The sequence below is a fragment of the Periplaneta americana genome, chromosome 9, assembly GCF_040183065.1.
Source record: "Periplaneta americana isolate PAMFEO1 chromosome 9, P.americana_PAMFEO1_priV1, whole genome shotgun sequence".
Lineage (NCBI taxonomy): Eukaryota > Metazoa > Arthropoda > Insecta > Blattodea > Blattidae > Periplaneta > Periplaneta americana.
The window spans coordinates 166,569,501-166,590,988 of NC_091125.1; the positions used below are offsets into that span (position 1 = coordinate 166,569,501).

General features: G+C 36.2%; 1 protein-coding gene across 1 annotated transcript in view; it reads left to right on the plus strand.

Moving 5' to 3' along the window:
- LOC138706707 (neuroligin-4, X-linked-like) overlaps positions 1–21,488 on the plus strand; it is a 638,906-nt gene that overhangs the window by 453,885 nt on the left and 163,533 nt on the right. The window contains exon 5 of the mRNA XM_069836308.1: positions 12,964–13,115. Coding sequence (XP_069692409.1) covers positions 12,964–13,115 — 152 coding nt within the window. The remainder of the gene's footprint in view (positions 1–12,963; positions 13,116–21,488) is intronic.

Genomic DNA, 21,488 nt, shown 5'->3' on the forward strand with positions numbered 1-21,488 from the left:
GTACATTATTCAGTTATTCTTTATTTAGCCATTTGTTCACCTACTTATTCTGTGAGATGTTTAGTCATCCAACTGATTCATGCAGACACTCAGTAAGAAACAGAAGGAACTGAATCCAGGCTGTGGGATCAGTTTGCTGCAGTCTCGCCGCAGCAATCAGTCGCTTGTCTTGGGGGCTGCTCCCCTTCACGGCTCGCAGTTCGCACTGCTTCGCCTTCACGCCTTGCAGGTCTTCTGGGATGGACGTGGCGTTGAAGTCGCAATTCCCAAGCCTAGTCCACTGTGTCTCTCACAAATACATTATTAACTACACTGCTACTGACGAAATATAGGTTCACACAGAGACACCTATACAGGGTGTCAATAAAAATGCTCAGCAAAAGAATAATACTCATCTGTATTTGACTATTACAAGAACATAACGCACCTCGATACTCAAGGAAATTAGAAAGTATATAGGAATGTGTCTTAGTGAAACTCACAGCAGAGTCCGTATAGGCCAGTTTCTATCTGATGCTTTTCCAATTCACTGCGGGCTAAAGGAAGGAGATGCGCTATCACCTTTACTTTTTAACTTCGCTCTAGAATATGCCATTAGGAAAGTTCAGGTTAACAGACAGGGTTTGGAATTGAACGGGTTACATCAGCTTCTTGTCTATGCAGATGACGTGAATATGTTAGGAGAAAATTCACAAACGATTAGGGAAAAAGCGGAAATTCTACTTGAAGCAAGTAAAACGATACGGTTGGAAGTAAATCCCGAAAAGACTAAGTATATGATTATGTCTTGTGACCAGAATATTGTACGAAATGGAACTATAAAAATTGGAGATTTATCCTTCGAAGAGGTGGAAAAATTCAAATATCTTGGAGGAACAGTAACAAATATGAATGACACTCGGGAGGAAATTAAACGCAGAATAAATATGGGAAATGCCTGTTATTATTCAGTTGACAAGCTTTTGTCATCTAGTCTGCTGTCAAAAAATTTGAAAGTTAGAACTTATAAAACAGTTATTTACCGGTTGTTCTGTATGTTTGTGAAACTTGGACTCTCACTTTGAGAGAGGAACAGAGATTAAGGGTGTTTGACAATAAGGGTCTTAGGAAAATATTTGGGGCTAAGAGGGATGAAGTTACAGGAGAATGGAGAAAGTTACACAACGCAGAACTGCACGGTTTGTATTCTTCACCTGACTTAATTAGGAACATTAAATCCAGACGTTTGAGATGGGCAGGGCATGTAGCACGTAGGGGCGAATCCAGAAATGCATATAGAGTGTTAGTTGGGAGGCTGGAGAGAAAAAGACCTTTGGGGAGGCCGAGACGTAGATGGGAAGATAATATTAAAATGGATTTGAGGGAGGTGGGATATGCTTATAGAGACTGGATTAATCTTGCTCTGGCGGGCTTATGTGAGGGCGGCAATGAACCTCCGGGTTCCTTAAAAGCCAATAAGTGAGCAAGTATAGGAATTCGAAACTGTTTTCAGAACATGGGAGGGATGATATTATGAGGAAGAAAAATAAAGTTCGTAAGATTTGCTCGTTGTTAGAAGAGGAGACGATACTAAGAGATATGCTACTGGAGTTAAATTACAGATGTGAGTAGTATGGAATGAAGACAATTTATTGCAAACAAGACGAAGACCATAGTTATCGGATGAAAAATAAAGAAGGTAAACGTGCGAATTTCAAATGAAGCAGCAAGTCTACAGCTCCAAATATTTGTGGTGTACTCACCCATACTATACAAGACCCTTGCTGCACCAGAGTCGCAAGAGGGGAAGCGACGTCTGTACCTTCAGCAACTTCTGGCTAGACCGAGCAAATTCCTACAGCGAGTACCGATTGACATGGCTGCTTTATACCACGACACTACAACGCAGAACGCTTTCTAGTGCTGCTACTGTCCGTCCGAGTAGTTATGTCGTATTCCGGTTTCCCCCACCCGTTTCTGCTGACCCAACATCTGTAAAGGCTAGTGGCTGACCAGTCTTAGCTGTTTCCTGAAAACATTTGTTGTTCGGAATTGGACGTCCACGTAATATTATAAAACTGTTTCAAATAGCTTAAAGAAAATGGGCTCCGCTAAGTGAGTAACTGTTACGTAATTTCCCCGTTTCGTTACTGATACTACTGCCAGAATTTGTTACTACAGACGTGGACAAATTATTAGCAAAATTGAACATTTTTATTACATATTTTAACAAAATATGATTCTTTTATTTAGACTACAGTTGACATTTTTGTGTATTTCCAAATTATTAGCAAAATTGAACATTTTTATTACATATTTTAACAAAATATGATTCTTCTATTTAGACTACAGTTGACATTTTTGTGTATTTCCAAATTATTAGCAAAATTGAACATTTTTATTACATATTTTTACAAAATATGATTCTTCTATTTAGACTACAGTTGACATTTTTGTGTATTTCCAAATTATTAGCAAAATTGAACATTTTTATTGCATATTTTTACAAAATATGATTCTTCTATTTAGACTACAGTTGACATTTTTGTGTATTTCCAAATTATTAGCAAAATTGAACATTTTTATTACATATTTTTACAAAACATGATTCTTCTATTTAGACTACAGTTGACATTTTTGTGTATTTCCAAATTATTAGCAAAATTGAACATTTTTATTACATATTTTTACAAAACATGATTCTTCTATTTAGACTACAGTTGACATTTTTGTGTATTTCCAAATTATTAGCAAAATTGAACATTTTTATTATATATTTTTACAAAATATGATTCTTCTATTTAGACTACAGTTGACATTTTTGTGTATTTCCAAATTATTAGCAAAATTGAACATTTTTATTATATATTTTTACAAAATATGATTCTTCTATTTAGACTACAGTTGACATTTTTGTGTATTTCCAAATTATTAGCAAAATTGAACATTTTTATTACATATTTTTACAAAACATGATTCTTCTATTTAGACTACAGTTGACATTTTTGTGTATTTCCAAATTATTAGCAAAATTGAACATTTTTATTACATATTTTTACAAAACATGATTCTTCTATTTAGACTACAGTTGACATTTTTGTGTATTTCCAAATTATTAGCAAAATTGAACATTTTTATTACATATTTTTACAAAACATGATTCTTCTATTTAGACTACAGTTGACATTTTTGTGTATTTCCAAATTATTAGCAAAATTGAACATTTTTATTACATATTTTTACAAAACATGATTCTTCTATTTAGACTACAATTGACATTTTTGTGTATTTCCAAATTATTAGCAAAATTGAAGATTTTTATTACATATTTTTACAAAATATGATTCTTCTATTTAGACTACAGTTGACATTTTTGTGTATTTCCAAATTATTAGCAAAATTGAACATTTTTATTACATATTTTTACAAAATATGATTCTTCTATTTAGACTACAGTTGACATTTTTGTGTATTTCCAACTTATTAGCAAAATTGAACATTTTTATTACATATTTTTACAAAACATGATTCTTCTATTTAGACTACAGTTGACATTTTTGTGTATTTCCAACTTATTAGCAAAATTGAACATTTTTATTACATATTTTTACAAAATATGATTCTTCTATGACTACAGTTGACATTTTTGTGTATTTCCAACTTATTAGCAAAATTGAACATTTTTATTACATATTTTTACAAAACATGATTCTTCTATTTAGACTACAGTTGACATTTTTGTGTATTTCCAAATTATTAGCAAAATTGAAGATTTGTGTTGCATATTTTTCAAAATTTAACTCCTCAATTTGGACTACATTTGATATTTTCGCGTATTTCCAAATTATTAGCAAAATTGAAGATTTTTATTACATATTTTTACAAAACATGATTCTTCTATTTAGACTACAGTTGACATTTTTGTGTATTTCCAAATTATTAGCAAAATTGAAGATTTGTGTTGCATATTTTTCAAAATTTAACTCCTCAATTTGGACTACATTTGATATTTTCGCGTATTTACAAATTATTAGCAAAACTGAAGATTTTTATTGTATATTTTTACAAAATTCGATTCTTCAATTTGGACTACAGCTGACATTTTGGATATTTCCAAATTATTAGCAAAACTGAAGATTTTTGCTTTATATTTTTACAAAATTTGACTCTTCAATGCAGATGACATTTTTGCTAATTTACAAATTATTAGAAAAATTGAAGATTTTTAAGTATTATATATTTTTACAAAACTTGACTCCTCAATTTAAACTACAGTTGACATTTCTGCATATTTCTCTCTACTGTAATGATGGAAATATCCAAAATTGTCAACTGTGGTCTAAATTGAAAAGTCAAATTTTGTAAACAAAATATCATAAAAATCGTCAATTTTGTTAATAATTTGTCCACGTCTGTATTGGCACCACTATTACTGCTACTTCTGTCAGCATTTGTTGCTACTGCCATCACTATTACTGCTACTGCTGTCAACAGTTGTTGCTACTGTCACTACTATAGCTGCTACTACTGTCAATACTTGTTGCTACTGCCACCAGTAAGGCTCGGAAGTTGAAGACCTAAAAGTTAGTATTGCAACGTAGTATAGTTCAAGCTAAGCAAACATTCCCTCTATCTCAGGTAGAATCCTCGTTATCACTAGGTACTTTGTTACGCCTGGTGAACATTGACTCCGAAATCTATTCACAATTTTTCGACAACAAACGTAAACAAAAGGAAGACTACAGTAACCTTCCCATAGGTAACAAAATCTGTGGCGCGGTTTACACAAGAAACAATTCTTTTCATTAGGAATATCATGTGTTGATTAGTTGTGTGTTACAATATGTAAGATAAGCGTCTGGTTTACTTCTTTGTTATCTGTGGGGAGGGTACTGTAATCTTCCTTTTGTTTACGTTTATTGTCGAAAAATTGTGAATAGATTTCGGAGTCAATGTTCACCAGGCGTAACAAAGTACCTAGTGATAACGAGGATTCTACCTGAGATAGAGGGAATGTTTGCTTAGCTTGAACTATACCACGTTGCAATACTGACTTTTAGGCCTTCAACTTCCGAGCCTTAGCCATCACTATTACTGCTACTATTGCCCACACTTGTTGCTACTGCCACCACTATTACTGTTACTACTGTTAACACTTACTTGTTACTACTGCCACCACTATTACTGCATTTGTTACTACTGTCACCACTATTACTGTTACTACTGTTAACACTTACTTGTTGCTACTGCCACCACTATTACTGCATTTGTTACTACTGTCACCACTATTACTGTTACTACTGTTAACACTTACTTGTTACTACTGCCACCACTATTACTGCTACTACTGTCAACACTTGTTGCCACTGCCACCACTATTACTACTACTACTGTCAGCATTTGTTACTACTGCTACCACAATTACTGCTACTACTGTCAACACTTGTTGCTACTGCTATCACTATTACTGCTACTACTGTCAACACTTGTTGCTACTGCCACCACTATTGCTACTACTACTGTCAACACTTGTTACTACTCCCACTACTATTACTGCTACTACTGTCAGCACTTGTTACTACTGCCTCCACTATTGCTACTACTACTGTCAACACTGTTACTATTATTGTTACTACTGTCAACACTGTTACTATTATTGTTACTACTGTCAACACTTGTTGCTACTGCCACCACTATTACTGCTACTACTGTCAACACTTGTTGCTACTGCCACCACTATTACTGCTACTACTGTCAACACTTGTTACTACTGCCACTATTATTACTGCTACTACTGTCAGCGCTTGTTACTACTGCCTCCACTATTGCTACTACTACTGTCAACACTGTTACTATTATTGTTACTTCTGTCAACACTTGTTGCTACTGCCGCCACTATTACTGCTACTACTGTCAACACTTGTTACTACTGCCACTATTATTACTGCTACTACTGTCAGCGCTTGTTACTACTGCCTCCACTATTGCTACTGCTACTGTCAACACTGTTACTATTATTGTTACTTCTGTCAACACTTGTTGCTACTGCCGCCACTATTACTGCTACTACTGTCAACACTTGTTACTACTGCCACTATTATTACTGCTACTACTGTCAGCGCTTGTTACTACTGCCTCCACTATTGCTACTACTACTGTCAACACTGTTACTATTATTGTTACTTCTGTCAACACTTGTTGCTACTGCCGCCACTATTACTGCTCCTACTGTCAACACTTGTTACTACTGCCACTACTATTACTGCTACTACTGTCAGCACTTGTTACTACTGCCACTACTATTACTGCTACTACTGTCAGCATTTGTTACTACTGCCACTACTATTACTGCTACTACTGTCAGCACTTGTTACTACTGCCTCCACTATTGCTACTACTACTGTCAACACTGTTACTATTATTGTTACTTCTGTCAACACTTGTTGCTACTGCCGCCACTATTACTGCTACTACTGTGAACACTTGTTGCTACTGCCAACACTATTACTGCTACTACTGTCAACACTTGTTACTACTGCCACTACTATTACTGCTACTACTGTCAGCACTTGTTACTACTGCCTCCACTATTGCTACTACTACTGTCAACACTGTTACTATTATTGTTACTACTGTCAACACTTGTTGCTACTGCCGCCACTATTACTGCTACTACTGTCAACACTTGTTACTACTGCCACTACTATTACTGCTACTACTGTCAGCACTTGTTACTACTGCCACTACTATTACTGCTACTACTGTCAGCACTTGTTACTACTGCCACTACTATTACTGCTACTACTGTCAGCACTTGTTACTACTGCCTCCACTATTGCTACTACTACTGTCAACACTGTTACTATTATTGTTACTTCTGTCAACACTTGTTGCTACTGCCGCCACTATTACTGCTACTACTGTGAACACTTGTTGCTACTGCCAACACTATTACTGCTACTACTGTCAACACTTGTTACTACTCCCACTACTATTACTGCTACTACTGTCAGCACTTGTTACTACTGCCTCCACTATTGCTACTACTACTGTCAACACTGTTACTATTATTGTTACTACTGTCAACACTTGTTGCTACTGCCGCCACTATTACTGCTACTACTGTGAACACTTGTTGCTACTGCCAACACTATTACTGCTACTACTGTCAACACTTGTTACTACTGCCACTACTATTACTGCTACTACTGTCAGCACTTGTTACTACTGCCTCCACTATTGCTACTACTACTGTCAACACTGTTACTATTATTGTTACCACTGTCAACACTTGTTGCTACTGCCACTACTATTACTGCTACTACTGTCAACACTTGTTGCTACTGTCACCACTATTACTGGTACTACTGTCAACACTTCTTGCTACTACCACCACTATTGCTGCTACTACTGTCAACACTTCGATGGCTGAAAACCAGACTGTTCTAAGTCCAACTTTTTATAAGAAGTAAATCTGTGTTTCATTGTGTTCCAGTTGTCTGCATATATGAATCGAACAAAATTGTAAATATTCCTCTACATAAGGTTGCTATGAAGCTATTCCAAATTGTTTCATGAAGCTTTGAATGTCAGGAGCTTAAAATAGCTCTCCTTTAAAATAATAGTAAAGTGAACACAATCTGGTTCTAAGCCATCGGCTTGTTGCTACTCCCACCAATATTACTTCTACTACTGTCAACACTTGTCACTACTGCCACCACTAATAATAATGCTACGGACACTGCCACTAGTACTACTACTCCTACAATCATTACTACTACTGTTACTAGTGCTACCACCACTACTACTACCGCTACTACTGCTACTAGTACTAATGCTAATGTTACACTACTAGCTACTTCTACAACTTTTACTACCAGCGCTACTGCTCCTACTAGGTCGCTTCTTACTAATGCAGCATTCTTTGTTTAATTTACTTTTATTATATTTAACATTTTGTGAAAATGCGTTCGATGTATGCAGGGGAATAAGAAATTAACTATAAGTAGCCATTTACTTCAAAAACTAAGACTAAAGAACATGAAACTCATTTTTGGACTGTTTCATTTGTCACAATTGTCACAAATCACAAATGTAAGGGTAAATGCGTGAATTAAAATGGAGAAGTCAATGCAAGACGTTTGGAAGAACTGGAGTATCTCGAGAAAATCTACCCTGGCACTTTGTCCATCACAAATTTCAGTTGTATTCGCCGGTATCTCAACTTGTTGCCTCCGGCGTATCATATCGACGCTCTCACAATTAAGCCGACGCCGGTTGGTTATGTTACAATCTAGTAAAAATGTTTACTCTAGTGATTGGAGCCCAGTTTGTCTATCAGACATGCAGACAGAGCTAATCGAATCATGTACACATGGACATAATGGCTGCATAAACAAAGACGTGTGTGGGGTGGCCATCTGACACCTGGCAACAATTAACAAGCGCCAATACCAATCACCCACTACCCCGAGGATCGAAGCCGGGTCGACGATCATAGGTGGAATTAATCTCCTATCACACCAAGGAACAATGAGAGCTTTAAATTTGATATCATGGCAGAGTCGGGGTTCAATTTCGACTCAAGCTGGACTGGACAGAGCCCCGTTAAGTGCTAATCAAGACAACCTTTCTCAAGATCTGGTGAAAAGCCGTTCCTTGCAGTATGCGAACGGGTAAAATTTTTGAAGGACAAGCGATCTACAAAAATGAAGCCAATGGAAACTGTGAGACAAAATGTTGTTTGGAAAATAGCATAAATGATTCCTTCCGCCAAGACAGTCTCCAATACTCAGACCACAATACAGAAACAAAGATGGCCGCCGCTGCGGTCCAACCGTTTCCATATAATATGTATGTATGTATGTATGTATGTATGTATGTATGTATGTATGTATGTATGTATTTATTCACACTGCAATGGGTATATACCCGGTGGCAATGGTAGCTAATTACACTTAAATAAAGACAATAATAAACACAATTAATAAAAAATACAATTAATAATAATACTAATAATTAATACTAACAATAATTAATATTAATAATAATAATAATAATATTAATAATAATAACAGAGAACATCCTAAATTAAATGAAGCACGATCAGTTAAAATAACATTTAAAGTAAATCTAATTTGTACCTTAAACCCATGTTCGAACTAAAACCCACGAGTATGATATGTTCATATCTGCACAAGTACCTTTCAACACTAAACTCATTTCGCTGTCAACTCACTCACTGCACTGGAACTACGACACATTTCACTGATTCTATCCTGATTTCACTAACACTTCAAAAACATTTCACTGTTCAAATACTTTGCACTGCCACTATAAACTATAAAGCTTCACTGACAGCAACACGTTTCACTTACTCAACACACTTCACTCACACAACACACTTCACTGACACAACATAATTCTTCACTGATATAACACTTCAATAACGAAATATCAATTACACCCTTTAAATACTGTGTATAATTATCGTCTATTAGTAAAGTCCTTAAGCCTATTTTTAAATACATTTTTGGTTGTTGGTAAAGCCTTTAGTAAGTCTCCAGGTAAAGCATTCCAGTCCCTGATAGTACAATTGAGAAAAGAAAACTTTCCGGTGTCCGTCCTCTGTCTTCTTTCCCTCAATTTATAAGAGTGGTCGTTCCTATAGACGGTTCCGCTATATCCTTATATGAAAATAGTTATATTTTTCGTATTTATTAAGTTGAATTACTAAATTTTGTCTTGAATAAACGTCCAGCGTTAATTTATGGGCAATGTTACGTTCAGTTTCAAAGCTGAGACAATAAGATAAGTACGGTACGAGTAGAAACACATTGCTGTAATGTTATGAATTTTACAGTGCAAACGCAGCCTGAAAATAGTTTTCAATATGTTGAAAATCATACCCTGGACTACGTATAAGTTTCTGCAATAAATGCACATGTTCATTAATAGTTATTGGGTATACAAAAGGATAACACATACTCCAAATCAATAACACAATTAAACAAGGTGAGCCAATATTTGGCCTACTGCTCACACAACTACTGCTACTGCTATTACTACGGTACCACTGCTACTACTACTACTACTACTACTACTACTAATAATAATAATAATAATAACAGTTATATTGCCGGTTGTTCTTTATGGTTGTGAAACTTGGACTCTCACTTCGAGAGAGGAACATAGGTTAAGGGTGTTTGAGAATAAGGTGCTTAGGAAAATATTTGGGGCTAAGAGAAATGAAGTTACAGGAGAATGGAGAAAGTTACACAACGCAGAACTGCACGCATTGTATTCTTCACCTGACATAATTAGGAACATTAAATCTAGACGTTTGAGATGGGCAAGGCATGTAGCACGTATGGGCGAGTCCAGAAATCCATATAGAGTGTTAGTTGGGAAGCCGCAGGGAAAAAGACCTTTGGGGAGGCCGAGACGTAGATGGGAAGATAATATTAAAATGGATTTGAGGGAGGTGGGATATGATGATAGAGACTGGATTAATCTTGCTGAGGATAGGGACCAATGGCGGGCTTAAGTGAGGACGGCAATGAACCTCCGGGTTCCTTAAAAGCCAGTAAGTAAGTAAGTAAGTAATAATAATAATAATAATAATAATAATAATAATAATAATAATAATAATAATAGTAATAAAAATCAGTATATATTTTATGTTTTTAATAGGTGGATGTTGACAACCTAGCGTCCTTGGCCTAATTCCTCCTGAATTTCAATTATTTATGTTTTGTCATTTTTAGACTTAGGCCTAATTCTTCATGACTTCTTTTTACTTTTTTTGATAATTGATAATTGATTTGAAATGGCTTTCCCCCGTTCAACACCTTTGTATAGTTATTAATGACGGAATTTCTTCGACACTGTCATCTTTCATATTCAAGGAAATAACATAGTCATTAATGTCATTAAAACAAAAATCATTAATGAAGCCATACTTATTTCCTGTACATCACTTTGAAACTGATCAAAAGTGCTAATAATGTCCCTTTTACACCATTCCATGACACAATTTTTCTTCTCTCTCCATCCGTTTCCCTTTCCGTTGATTTGGATTATTTCTGGGCGCTAAAATGACTGACAGTACGGTATGAAGGTTAGTTAGGAAATATGGTTGTTTAGGCATGATAGGTAAGATTCGAAATTTCCCGAGGAATACGAAAAGCATCACCATTTTCTATAGGAAAAATATCTTCCCTAATAGCTAATTTAGGTTCAAAATGTTTTATGTGTAAAACTGTCATTTTAGGAGGATAGGAACCGGCCACCCTACCACATTATCTCCTGGCTTAGTTGCCTCATAATTGGCGTCTTGTTGATATCATTTGTGAGGTTCAGACCTGTCTTCGGACAGTTGACTAAACAACAACAAAGTGTAATTTCCGTAACTTGGAAATTGTCACGATTATGCACCTAAACCATTTGTCGCGTAAAGTTGTATTTTTCGGGAACTTAAACGCTAAAATATGAGACACAGATCCACTATCAGAATTACAACCCGGTACACAACACGAATGGCCCATTTCACGACGTAGGCTAGTTCATAGTATTTTGTTGTTTAATTCGTAAATAACTCTTGTATACATGTAACTCTCATCTAAATCAAATTGTTGAATTTTTTTTAAGTTCATGCATATATATATATATACACTTTTTGCTGGTTGAGTGGAAGAGAAGGCCTTACGGCCTTAACTCTGCCAACTAAAATAAATCATGCTTGGACCGCCATTTTGGCCACTATCGATACCTGCATTAAGGTCTGAGTATTGAAGGCGTCACTAACGATATTACGCACACTCCGGTATAAGCTGATTAGTAATTTCTAAGTCATAATTTAAATAGATCGGCATGTACTGTGAACGATGTGCTGGTAGTTTTCCGTAATTTTATTGAACTTGTTCTGTTGCCATATTAATATTATTCCGAGACTGCGGTTTCAGAAATAATTATATTAATTCGATAAAAGTGAGTGTGAAAATGAAACTAAATTGCCAAAGAAAATAATTAACACAAATGAAGTTCGGCTACGTAATTTCATGAAAGTAACAGTATCCATTATCTAGTATATGTTTTCCTTTTACCTTTTGTTTCCTTAGAAAGTAGAGGATATAAATATCTTTGCTTCCTACAATATGTATCTGATACCTACCCTCTTCACTGGCTTGATTAAAAAGACGATAAGAAGATGCCAAAAATCCGTGCATTAACAATGTATTGATCCTTCTTTGTACATCTGAAAGAGTAGATTATCCAATTCAAAGAATGAGATTATGCCAAAAACCATGCATTAACAATGTCTTGATCATTCCTTGCATATCTGAAAGAGTAGATTATCAAATTCAAAGAACGAGATTATGCCAAAAATCCATGCATTAACATTGTTTTGATAATTCCTTGCACATCTGTAAAAGTAGATTATACAATTCAAAGAACGAGATTATGCCAAAAATCCATGCATTAACAATGTCTTGATCCTTCCTCGCACATCTGAAAGAGTAGATTATCCAATTCAAAGAACGAGATTATGCCAAAAATCCATGCATTAACAATGTTTTGATATTTCCTTGTACATCTGAAAGAGTAGATTATCCAATTCAAAGAACGAGATTATGCCAAAAATCCATGCATTAACAATGTTTTGATACTTCCTTGCACATCCGAAAGAGTAGATTATCCAGTTCAAAGAACGAGATTATGCCAAAAATCCATGCATTAACAATGTTTTGATACTTCCTTGCACATCTGAAAAAAAGTATATTATCCAATTCACAGAACGAGATTATGCCAAAAATCCATGCATTAACAATGTTTTGATGCTTCCTTGCACATCTGAAAGAGTAGATTATGCGATTCAAAGAACGAGGTGTCATTTTTCAATGTTACCGTTATCTACCCACGATTTTTATGCTATGTATTGTCCTACCTCGACTGAATCCCGAAGTTTGGTTAATTTTGATCCAGAGGCTGGGTAGCGTGCGAGGGGAGGACGTGACGTATATTCTGGGCCTGCCGCTGGTCGGTGGACAACCTTTCTTCCCGCAAAACTACAGTCGGCAGGACATGGGAGTGGCTGAGGCAGTCCTCAACTTCTTCACCAACTTCGCCAAGACTGGGTAAGTTTGCAACACTTCAATCTGATTAATGTTGGAATTACTAGGCCTATTACCTTAGAAAGTTCAAGGAATCTAAAATACTTTTATTTATATTAGATTGTAAGGCATCCATTTTATCACTTTTATTATTTAACTAGTAAGGACCTCCTTGAGTATCAACAGAATCTTACAGCAAATCTGGTCCAATATCACAAATCTACTAAACTTCTTCTTGCCTAAATCTATTGCGTTCTCCTTCATTTTGAAGTAATAATATTGCGATATCTCTAAAAAGGCAATTTCCAAACTTTTCTACGTTTTGAGCGTAGGCCTACAGTTTCTTCATAACTTGATATAACTTCAAACTAACTGTAAATAGTCTTAACTACACACTGTACCAAATTCAGTCTTAGTTCAATCTATAAGGCATCACTAATGAGACAACTAAGTCAAGAGATAATTGGTAGTATGTCCAGCACCTTTCCCCTCTATTGCATGCATCGCTGATTAATAGCACATAACACTAATCTGACTTGAGATCTATGCAACAATTGTTCTTCCTCTGACACACATCAAGTGAGATGTACTGCCTGATAATAGATGTATCAGCAAGAACTTCAATTAGAGGTAAATCCTAATGTAACCGAAACTACCTAAAAAAAACCTGTTTTTATCGTTCCATCGGAGTTTCTCCAAAATTTAACCATCATTGTAACGATGGCTAGAACATACTGAAAGTATAAAAAATACGTCGGGACAAAAGAAATTTATTGTTAAAACAGGGTTTATACTTATAGTGAGGGTCACATTAGAACAGTTCCCAAACAGCAAATTTTGGCGACTTGTCAGTGTTGCCAAATGTTACCTGATATCACACAGTCCTTCGTACTAAATTACTTATTCACTTACCGTACTTTATGTTGGAAGATTATTCTAAATAATACAATAATTTGTAACATGTTTTCATAGGCAAACTATACGAGAAAGGGATCAACATGTCAAGTATTTTGTCTGGTATTACGAAATTCATCGGTTTGACTAAACAGTTGACTCACGAAACCTAACCTAAAAATGTATTTTGTTTGACCACATGAAATTATTAGTACTAACTCCGAAAACTTATCTGATTATAGTCTTGAATTATAACCACAACTCAGCACATAAAATAACTATTTTGTATTAATATTAATACTGATATTAATTAATTATTAGTATGTTCAAATTTCATTAGCTTCCAGTAAAAGGCTCAGAAATCTAGTACAATTTCAATTTCATGGAACTCCAGTACCGACAAATATTGTCGATATTTGTCTCAGATGCCAACATACCAGTTACAAAATCACTACCATTTCTAGTATTAATCGGGTATGGAAATTCGAAACGAAGTTGGCAAAAGAAAATTCAACCTGCAAACTAGAAAATCACCACAATCCACTAGCATATGTAGTAATGGGGGGAAAAATGGTTAGGTTTCACCCTTGGGGTATGAAGTAAGCTGACCCAGACTATACATCTGTTTTCGTTGTATGGAGGTTTGAAGATATAAATCAACTATTTTCAACCAGTGTGCCGCGTGAAAAAAAAAAGTAGTAATGATTTTCGTAAACAAAAATTGGTGCGTGCGAGTGGCACAGAAGAGAATGACTGACGTATAGCCGCGTTCCCACGTTAGAATATCGTCCAACCTTGAATTGAATTGAATGGAATTGAATTGAATTGAATTGATTCGAATGGAATTGAATTGAATTGAATGGAATTGAATCGAATCGATTTGAATTGAATTGAATTGAATTGAATCGAATTGATTTGAATTGAATTGAATCGAATTGAATTAAATTGAATGACTGACGTACAGCCGCGTTCCCACGTTAGAATATCGTCCAACCTTGAATTGAATTGAATGGAATTGAATTGAATTGAATGGAATTGAATTGAATTGAATTGAATGGAATTGAATTGAATTGAACCGAATTGAATCGAATCGAATCGATTTGAATTGAATTGAATCGAATCGAATTGAATTGAATTGAATCGAATCGATTTGAATTGAATTGAATTGATTTGAATTGAATTGAATCGAATTGAATAGAATTGAATCGAATTGAATCGAATTGAATCGAATCGAATCGATTTGAATTGAATTGAATTGAATTGAATCGAATCGAATCGAATTGAATCGAATCGAATCGATTTGAATTGAATTGAATGGAATTGAATTGAATCGAATCGATTCGATTTGAATTGAATTGAATCGAATTGAATTGAATTGAATTGAATTTAGGGAAGGGGCACTACAACCCATCACTTTGATCTTACTAGGTTTATTGCACTCACCTTCAAGCTAGGCGCAATCCCAACTCACACTGGCTGACTACACTAAGGTTCGCTGCGTACCCAGGTATCTAGCAAAGAACCCCATTCGTCCCTAGGTCAGCACCCCTCCTTGCCGACGTTAGAGGAATGCTGTGGAATGATGATGAAATGGAGAAATGTTCACGGAATAATGTAATGCCTAATGTGGGGAAACGGAAGAAACCAGAGGAAAATCCGAATTGCGGACTTTTCTGCCGTAAGTGTCACTATGGATCAACCTTAAAAGATATCGTTTTTAATTGTTTTTATGGAAAAAAATTCCCTCCTTCCTAGATTATACGAGTGTGTCGCAGGATTTTCAATTACAAATTTAGTATCCCGCTTGTTGAGAAAAGTTGAAAAACGCTGGTATAAACAAACGAAGAAAGCTATTACAACACACATCTTGTTCTTCAAATATTATGCTTTAAACGGGAAATACCACAAAGAGTTAACCAATTACACCGCTTGAAAGAATGCACTCTCCTCTACTGTTAAGCAGTGACATTTCAACCAACAACATAATATGGCAATTGTAATCTTCATCTTACGATGTTTGGTGACGTATACACGTCCGTTGATGTGACATATTAATGAATTTAAATACTACTAGTGGCTTGTGCAGCAAATGCTGCAAACTAAGTTCGTTAGACGTTCAAATAAAAATTTTTCAGATTTATTTTCAATGAAGAATAGGCTACTTGTCTTTTTCATAGTTATTTGCTTCCATAATAATGAAACATACTCCCTCTGGATGGATTTTTTAGGCCAAATACTTTTTCTTGAACCTATCCAACTTCAGTTTTTGAGTTTCAACGCGAAAACGCAAGTATCAATGTCAGGACGATAGCAATAGCTATTTCAGGTCATTGTGGATTGTAGGCAAAAGTTAAAAAAATGTCAGGTTTGCTAAGCTTTCGAACAATAGCATTTTCGTATAGCTGCTGCATGTAGAACTTGAAATGTAGAGCGTAAAATCATTTTATCCTACTAAGAGATCTTGCTGAAATGATCTGGAGACTACAAAATTTTCTAGGCCTCTTATTTTATCAGTAAGTAATACCTTTTGATCTTTCCTTAAGAACTGTAATTTTTGCGCTCTCTCGAGCCAATACTGAAGACAATGACACATATCAATATCTACACTACACCGCTATTAAGTATATGAAAATGACCCAACCCCACTGGGTTAATAAGTATAAAAATATTTGATTTTTAATAACAATATTATTATCTTACTTAAGTTTTGTAGTTATATATAGCAGCCACTCAGTAATAGAAATGAAGATCTAAATTAAGATATTCTCTACATTTACTTACATAACCACAAAACGTTTCACTTTCATGTCATCAATATAGCATCAATATTATGTACAATTAATGAAAAAATAGATGCATCATGATATTAACTATAATAATATTTAATTTCTAATGGTAATAATGTCATCAAACCACCTCAAGTTTCGTAGATTTGAATATCCAATACACAGCTGTATTCAGAAAACTATACACTGCAGAATCAGTTTTTAATAACAAACTGAATTGACCTCTAAGTATGTCGGCAATCCTGCAGGTCATGGCCTTCGCGTAATAGCCTATTGTTTATTGTAGTGTGTGTTTTGTTCTGAAATTCAATCAAGTCTGCCGTGATTGAATAAAATAATTCTCAAAACTGACAACAGATGGATTTTGTAAAATAGGAAAATTACGTAGGAAAATTGACATTTCACTGAAAACTACTACTTTTCCGAAAAACTTTGGATGCCAGGCATGAAAATGAGGGGTCACTCATTAAAATCCGTTCAGCCTTTTTCTCGTAATTTCCATTACCAGTTCAAATTATATATATAGATTATAGTCACAATCATGCCATGGTATGAAAGAAAAATTTCACAACCTCGAGCGGGAATCGAATGTCACATCAACGGACGTGTATACGTCACCAAGCATCGTAAGATGAAGATTACATTTGTAAAAGTTCCTTTCAACCCATAAGCAGTGCTGACTAGATCAGACGCTATGGACAGTACTCTATAACAGAGTCGCCAGTATGAAAGGATAATTCCAAGCGTTTGGCGTGAGACGAACTCGATAGCTCAGTGATAGAGCGCCTGACCGCAGAACAGGAAGTCGCAGATTCGATTCCCGCTCGAGGTTCTGAAATTTTTCTTTCATACCATGGCATGATTGTGACTATAATAGTATTTAAATTCATTAATATGGCAATGTTCAGGCAGCCATAAAACCAACAAACTCTCGAGAAAATTATCTTACATTATTTTTTCGCGATGCTTCATACAGCCTGTGGCAATAAAACAAATATATACATAGAATTTAACAATACGAAAAATTAATTTTGTTCTCTTTTTCCAAGTTCTTCACACCGCTATACTTATCTACCTTGCCTCCCGCTTCAATTGCCTGTCATCGTATCACAATCTCTACACACGCACGCAAAATAGCCGCATACTAGCCATATCAACACATAATACATTATCGTACACAATCTCGCTTGTGATATCGGAGACTGTCGGAATTTAACGGTATTAAAAAACAAACTTATTGTACATTTTCTTACTGCGTAGACTGTAATGAGTATTCCAATTTATTTCAGATGTTTCGAAATTGTTACTGTTTTGTTTCTATTGATATTTGCAGAGTCAGTTATTTATTTATAGATATTTAGTCATTTTCCTTAATCAGTAATCAGTCATTCCAGGCAAACTGGGAATTCTAATGAAATAGTAATATGCGTTAGAAGAGCGGTATGTTGACGATTTCATGTTCGAGGAAAAGATTGAAAAAGCGAAACGTAGTTGAGCTTTTTTAATTTCCGAGAACATGAAAACAAACATACCGCTCGTGTATCGTACATTATTTTGTGCGAAAATCGTTTATTACATACCTGAAAGAGGAATTTCTAATTAGTTGCAATGAAATCTCCATCTTGGTTTCTGTTCAATGACGACAACATTGGAAAACAAATATATCTATCTTCAACATTGTTCCTATAAAATGTTTTCTGTGTTTACTATACTCCAGCAGGCCGTGATATACGTCTGTCTTTTTTCCCCCCCCAGTCTATGAGGAGTCTGGAATCTTGTTGATTTTTTCACGGCTTCCTTGATGTTACTTGCATTACAAATGCAGTAACTTTTGTAGTGTTGTAGAGTTTACTTAATTTTTGCAAATATTTAAAAACAGTAATTAAGAGTGCAATTTAGGTGAAATGGCAGTGGTAAGTTTCCAATTTATAATTATTACTATATTGAACGTCTTTAAAAATAATAGCCTAAAGCAGTAAAATGAATATGACGCTTAAGCGGTAAGAAGAGGGAAATTGTTATGTGTGTTACGTTGGGAATACTGAATGTGGTATTTCACACTTACCGCGTATTGGTTGTTTGCGGAAAGCAAGCAAATACGCACGATCTCGCACAAAAGTCTTTTGTTATTATTAGTGAAGATATAGATAAGGATCTAAATTTAAATATTCTAATGTTTTATTTTCAAAATTAAAATATTTTACAAATTTTATGGACATTGAATCTAAGTGGCCTTGGCTAGGTAATAGGCACTCCCCCCCCCCCCTAAAGTTTGTAGCACTTACTCATAGAGAGATCAGCTGTTAATGTATGTTTTTCGAGGAGCTGTTGTTGAAGCACGGCCGACTTGATGCTCGCTTCGCTTCTCCTTAAGCGAAGGGAGCATCAATTCTGCCATGGTTGAAAACATATTTTGAGAGTCTACACTGTTAATTCCAGAGCTCCAGGGTCAAGAAGCTTTTTACTCTGTACTATATTCTTTCTGCCATTTATTTTAAATAGATTAGATTAATAACAATTTTAGTCTTACAGTTCAAGTGAATATTTTGACTTAGAAATGTCACAGTTGTTCAGACACTGGAGAAATGAAGGACATTAACTCATCTGTAACATCCGTGACAAAATGTGTGTAACATCCGTGACATGGAAGAAACAGCTATAAAATATTTACAGATTATGTTTTTGTGAACTAATTGGATGCCATGAGATTTGCATAGCTTTCACATGGACACTATGACAATGAATCGCTTCTTGCTTGAGGCAGAGACCTGAGTTTTACACCTTTGTGAATAAGGTGTGAAGTGAGTTCACAAATCTTGTAACATCCTTGACGGAATTTTTTCTTTATTTTCTGCAATAACTAGGCCCTATACATTTTATTCAAACAACGTTTTTTGTATAAAATGATATTGATCTTCTAATTGATTCTAATAATAAACGTTGACAAAAGTCATTTCATTTTCAATATATAGAGTTTGAAAATAGTAAGAATGTAACATCAACAACTGGAATGGCTGCAATATATTAGATCAGGCCTGCAGAACTGTAGCTCTTGAGAGCGACTGCTTTCCTCCCCTTTTTTTTACCCCACCCACCTTTTCTACCTCTGCGGTCACGGCGTTCTATAGTCCCGTCGCTCTAATTTCCGGCAGCCAATCGCGTTGCGGGTCGGCTACATTTGAACGTGTGCGTCTTGTGATTCGCTGATTCATTTCTTAAGGCTCGATAAATACTTAATATAATCGCCCGCCATTTTAGCTCTTTTGTTGGCGTTCGCAGAAAGCACACGAAGACGTTATTTGCTGAATTACAGAGCGTTTGATTTATTATCATAGGAGCTACGACATGATAATGTTTACCGGTGTGGCAAATAGATTCCTCGTATGGTAGCTCGGGAACGTAAGAACAAAAATGGCTAACGATACTACCTACCTAGACTTTATAGAGCCTTCACTTTCTACGACGTAAGCAAAGAGGCGGAGTTACGCCGGAAATAGCAGCGTCGGGACTATAGTTACGCTAGGCTGCATCAACATTCATTCTCGGGGCGGAAGTCGATCATCCCCAATAGAAGTGGAGTGAGGCTGACGTCATAGTTCCCCTCCTTGCGAGCTCTGCAGGCCTGTATTAGATAGTCAATATAATTATTGTATTAGTACTTCTTGTGCCAATTCTGATCTTACCTTGTAGTTGTAGCTATATATACATGTTTTTATTAGCCTCTTTTTGAACTCTCGCACTCGTACATTTTGTATTTGTATTTGTAATTTTATTTCTATTTCTTATTTGCTTCTCTCTGCATTTGTTTTTCTTGTATTTATCTATTTGTATTCTGGTAGTGTGGTAGGGAGGGCCTTATAGACTTAACTCCGCCAGATTAAATAAGTAAATAAATAAATAAGTAAATAAATAAATAAATGAGTGAGTGAGCGAGTGAGTGGGTGAGTGAGTGAGCGAGTGAGTGAGTGAGTGAGCGAGCGAGTGGGTGAGTGAGCGAGCGAGTGGGTGAGTGAGCGAGCGAGTGGGTGAGTGAGCGAGTGAGTGAGTGAGTGAGGAGAGTGAGTGGGTGAGTGAGTGAGTGAGTGGGTGAGTGAGCGAGTGAGTGGGTGAGTGAGTGAGCGAGTGAGTGGGTGAGTGAGTGAGCGAGTGAGTGAGTGAGTGAGTGAGTGAGTGAGGAGAGTGAGTGGGTGGGTGAGTGAGTGAGTGGGTGAGTGAGCGAGTGAGTGAGTGAGTGAGTGAGCGAGCGAGTGGGTGAGTGAGCGAGCGAGTGGGTGAGTGAGCGAGCGAGTGGGTGAGTGAGCGAGCGAGTGGGTGAGCGAGCGAGTGAGTGAGTGAGTGAGCGAGCGAGTGAGTGAGTGAGCGAGCGAGTGAGTGAGCGAGTGAGTGATTAAGCGAGCGAGTGGGTGAGTGAGTGAGCGAGTGAGTGAGTGAGTGAGTGAGTGAGGAGAGTGAGTGGGTGGGTGAGTGAGTGAGTGGGTGAGTGAGCGAGTGAGTGAGTGAGTGAGTGAGCGAGCGAGTGGGTGAGTGAGCGAGCGAGTGGGTGAGTGAGCGAGCGAGTGGGTGAGTGAGCGAGCGAGTGGGTGAGTGAGCGAGCGAGTGGGTGAGTGAGCGAGTGAGTGAGTGAGTGAGCGAGCGAGTGAGTGAGTGAGCGAGCGAGTGAGTGAGCGAGTGAGTGATTAAGCGAGCGAGTGGATGAGTGAGTGAGTGAGCGAGTGAG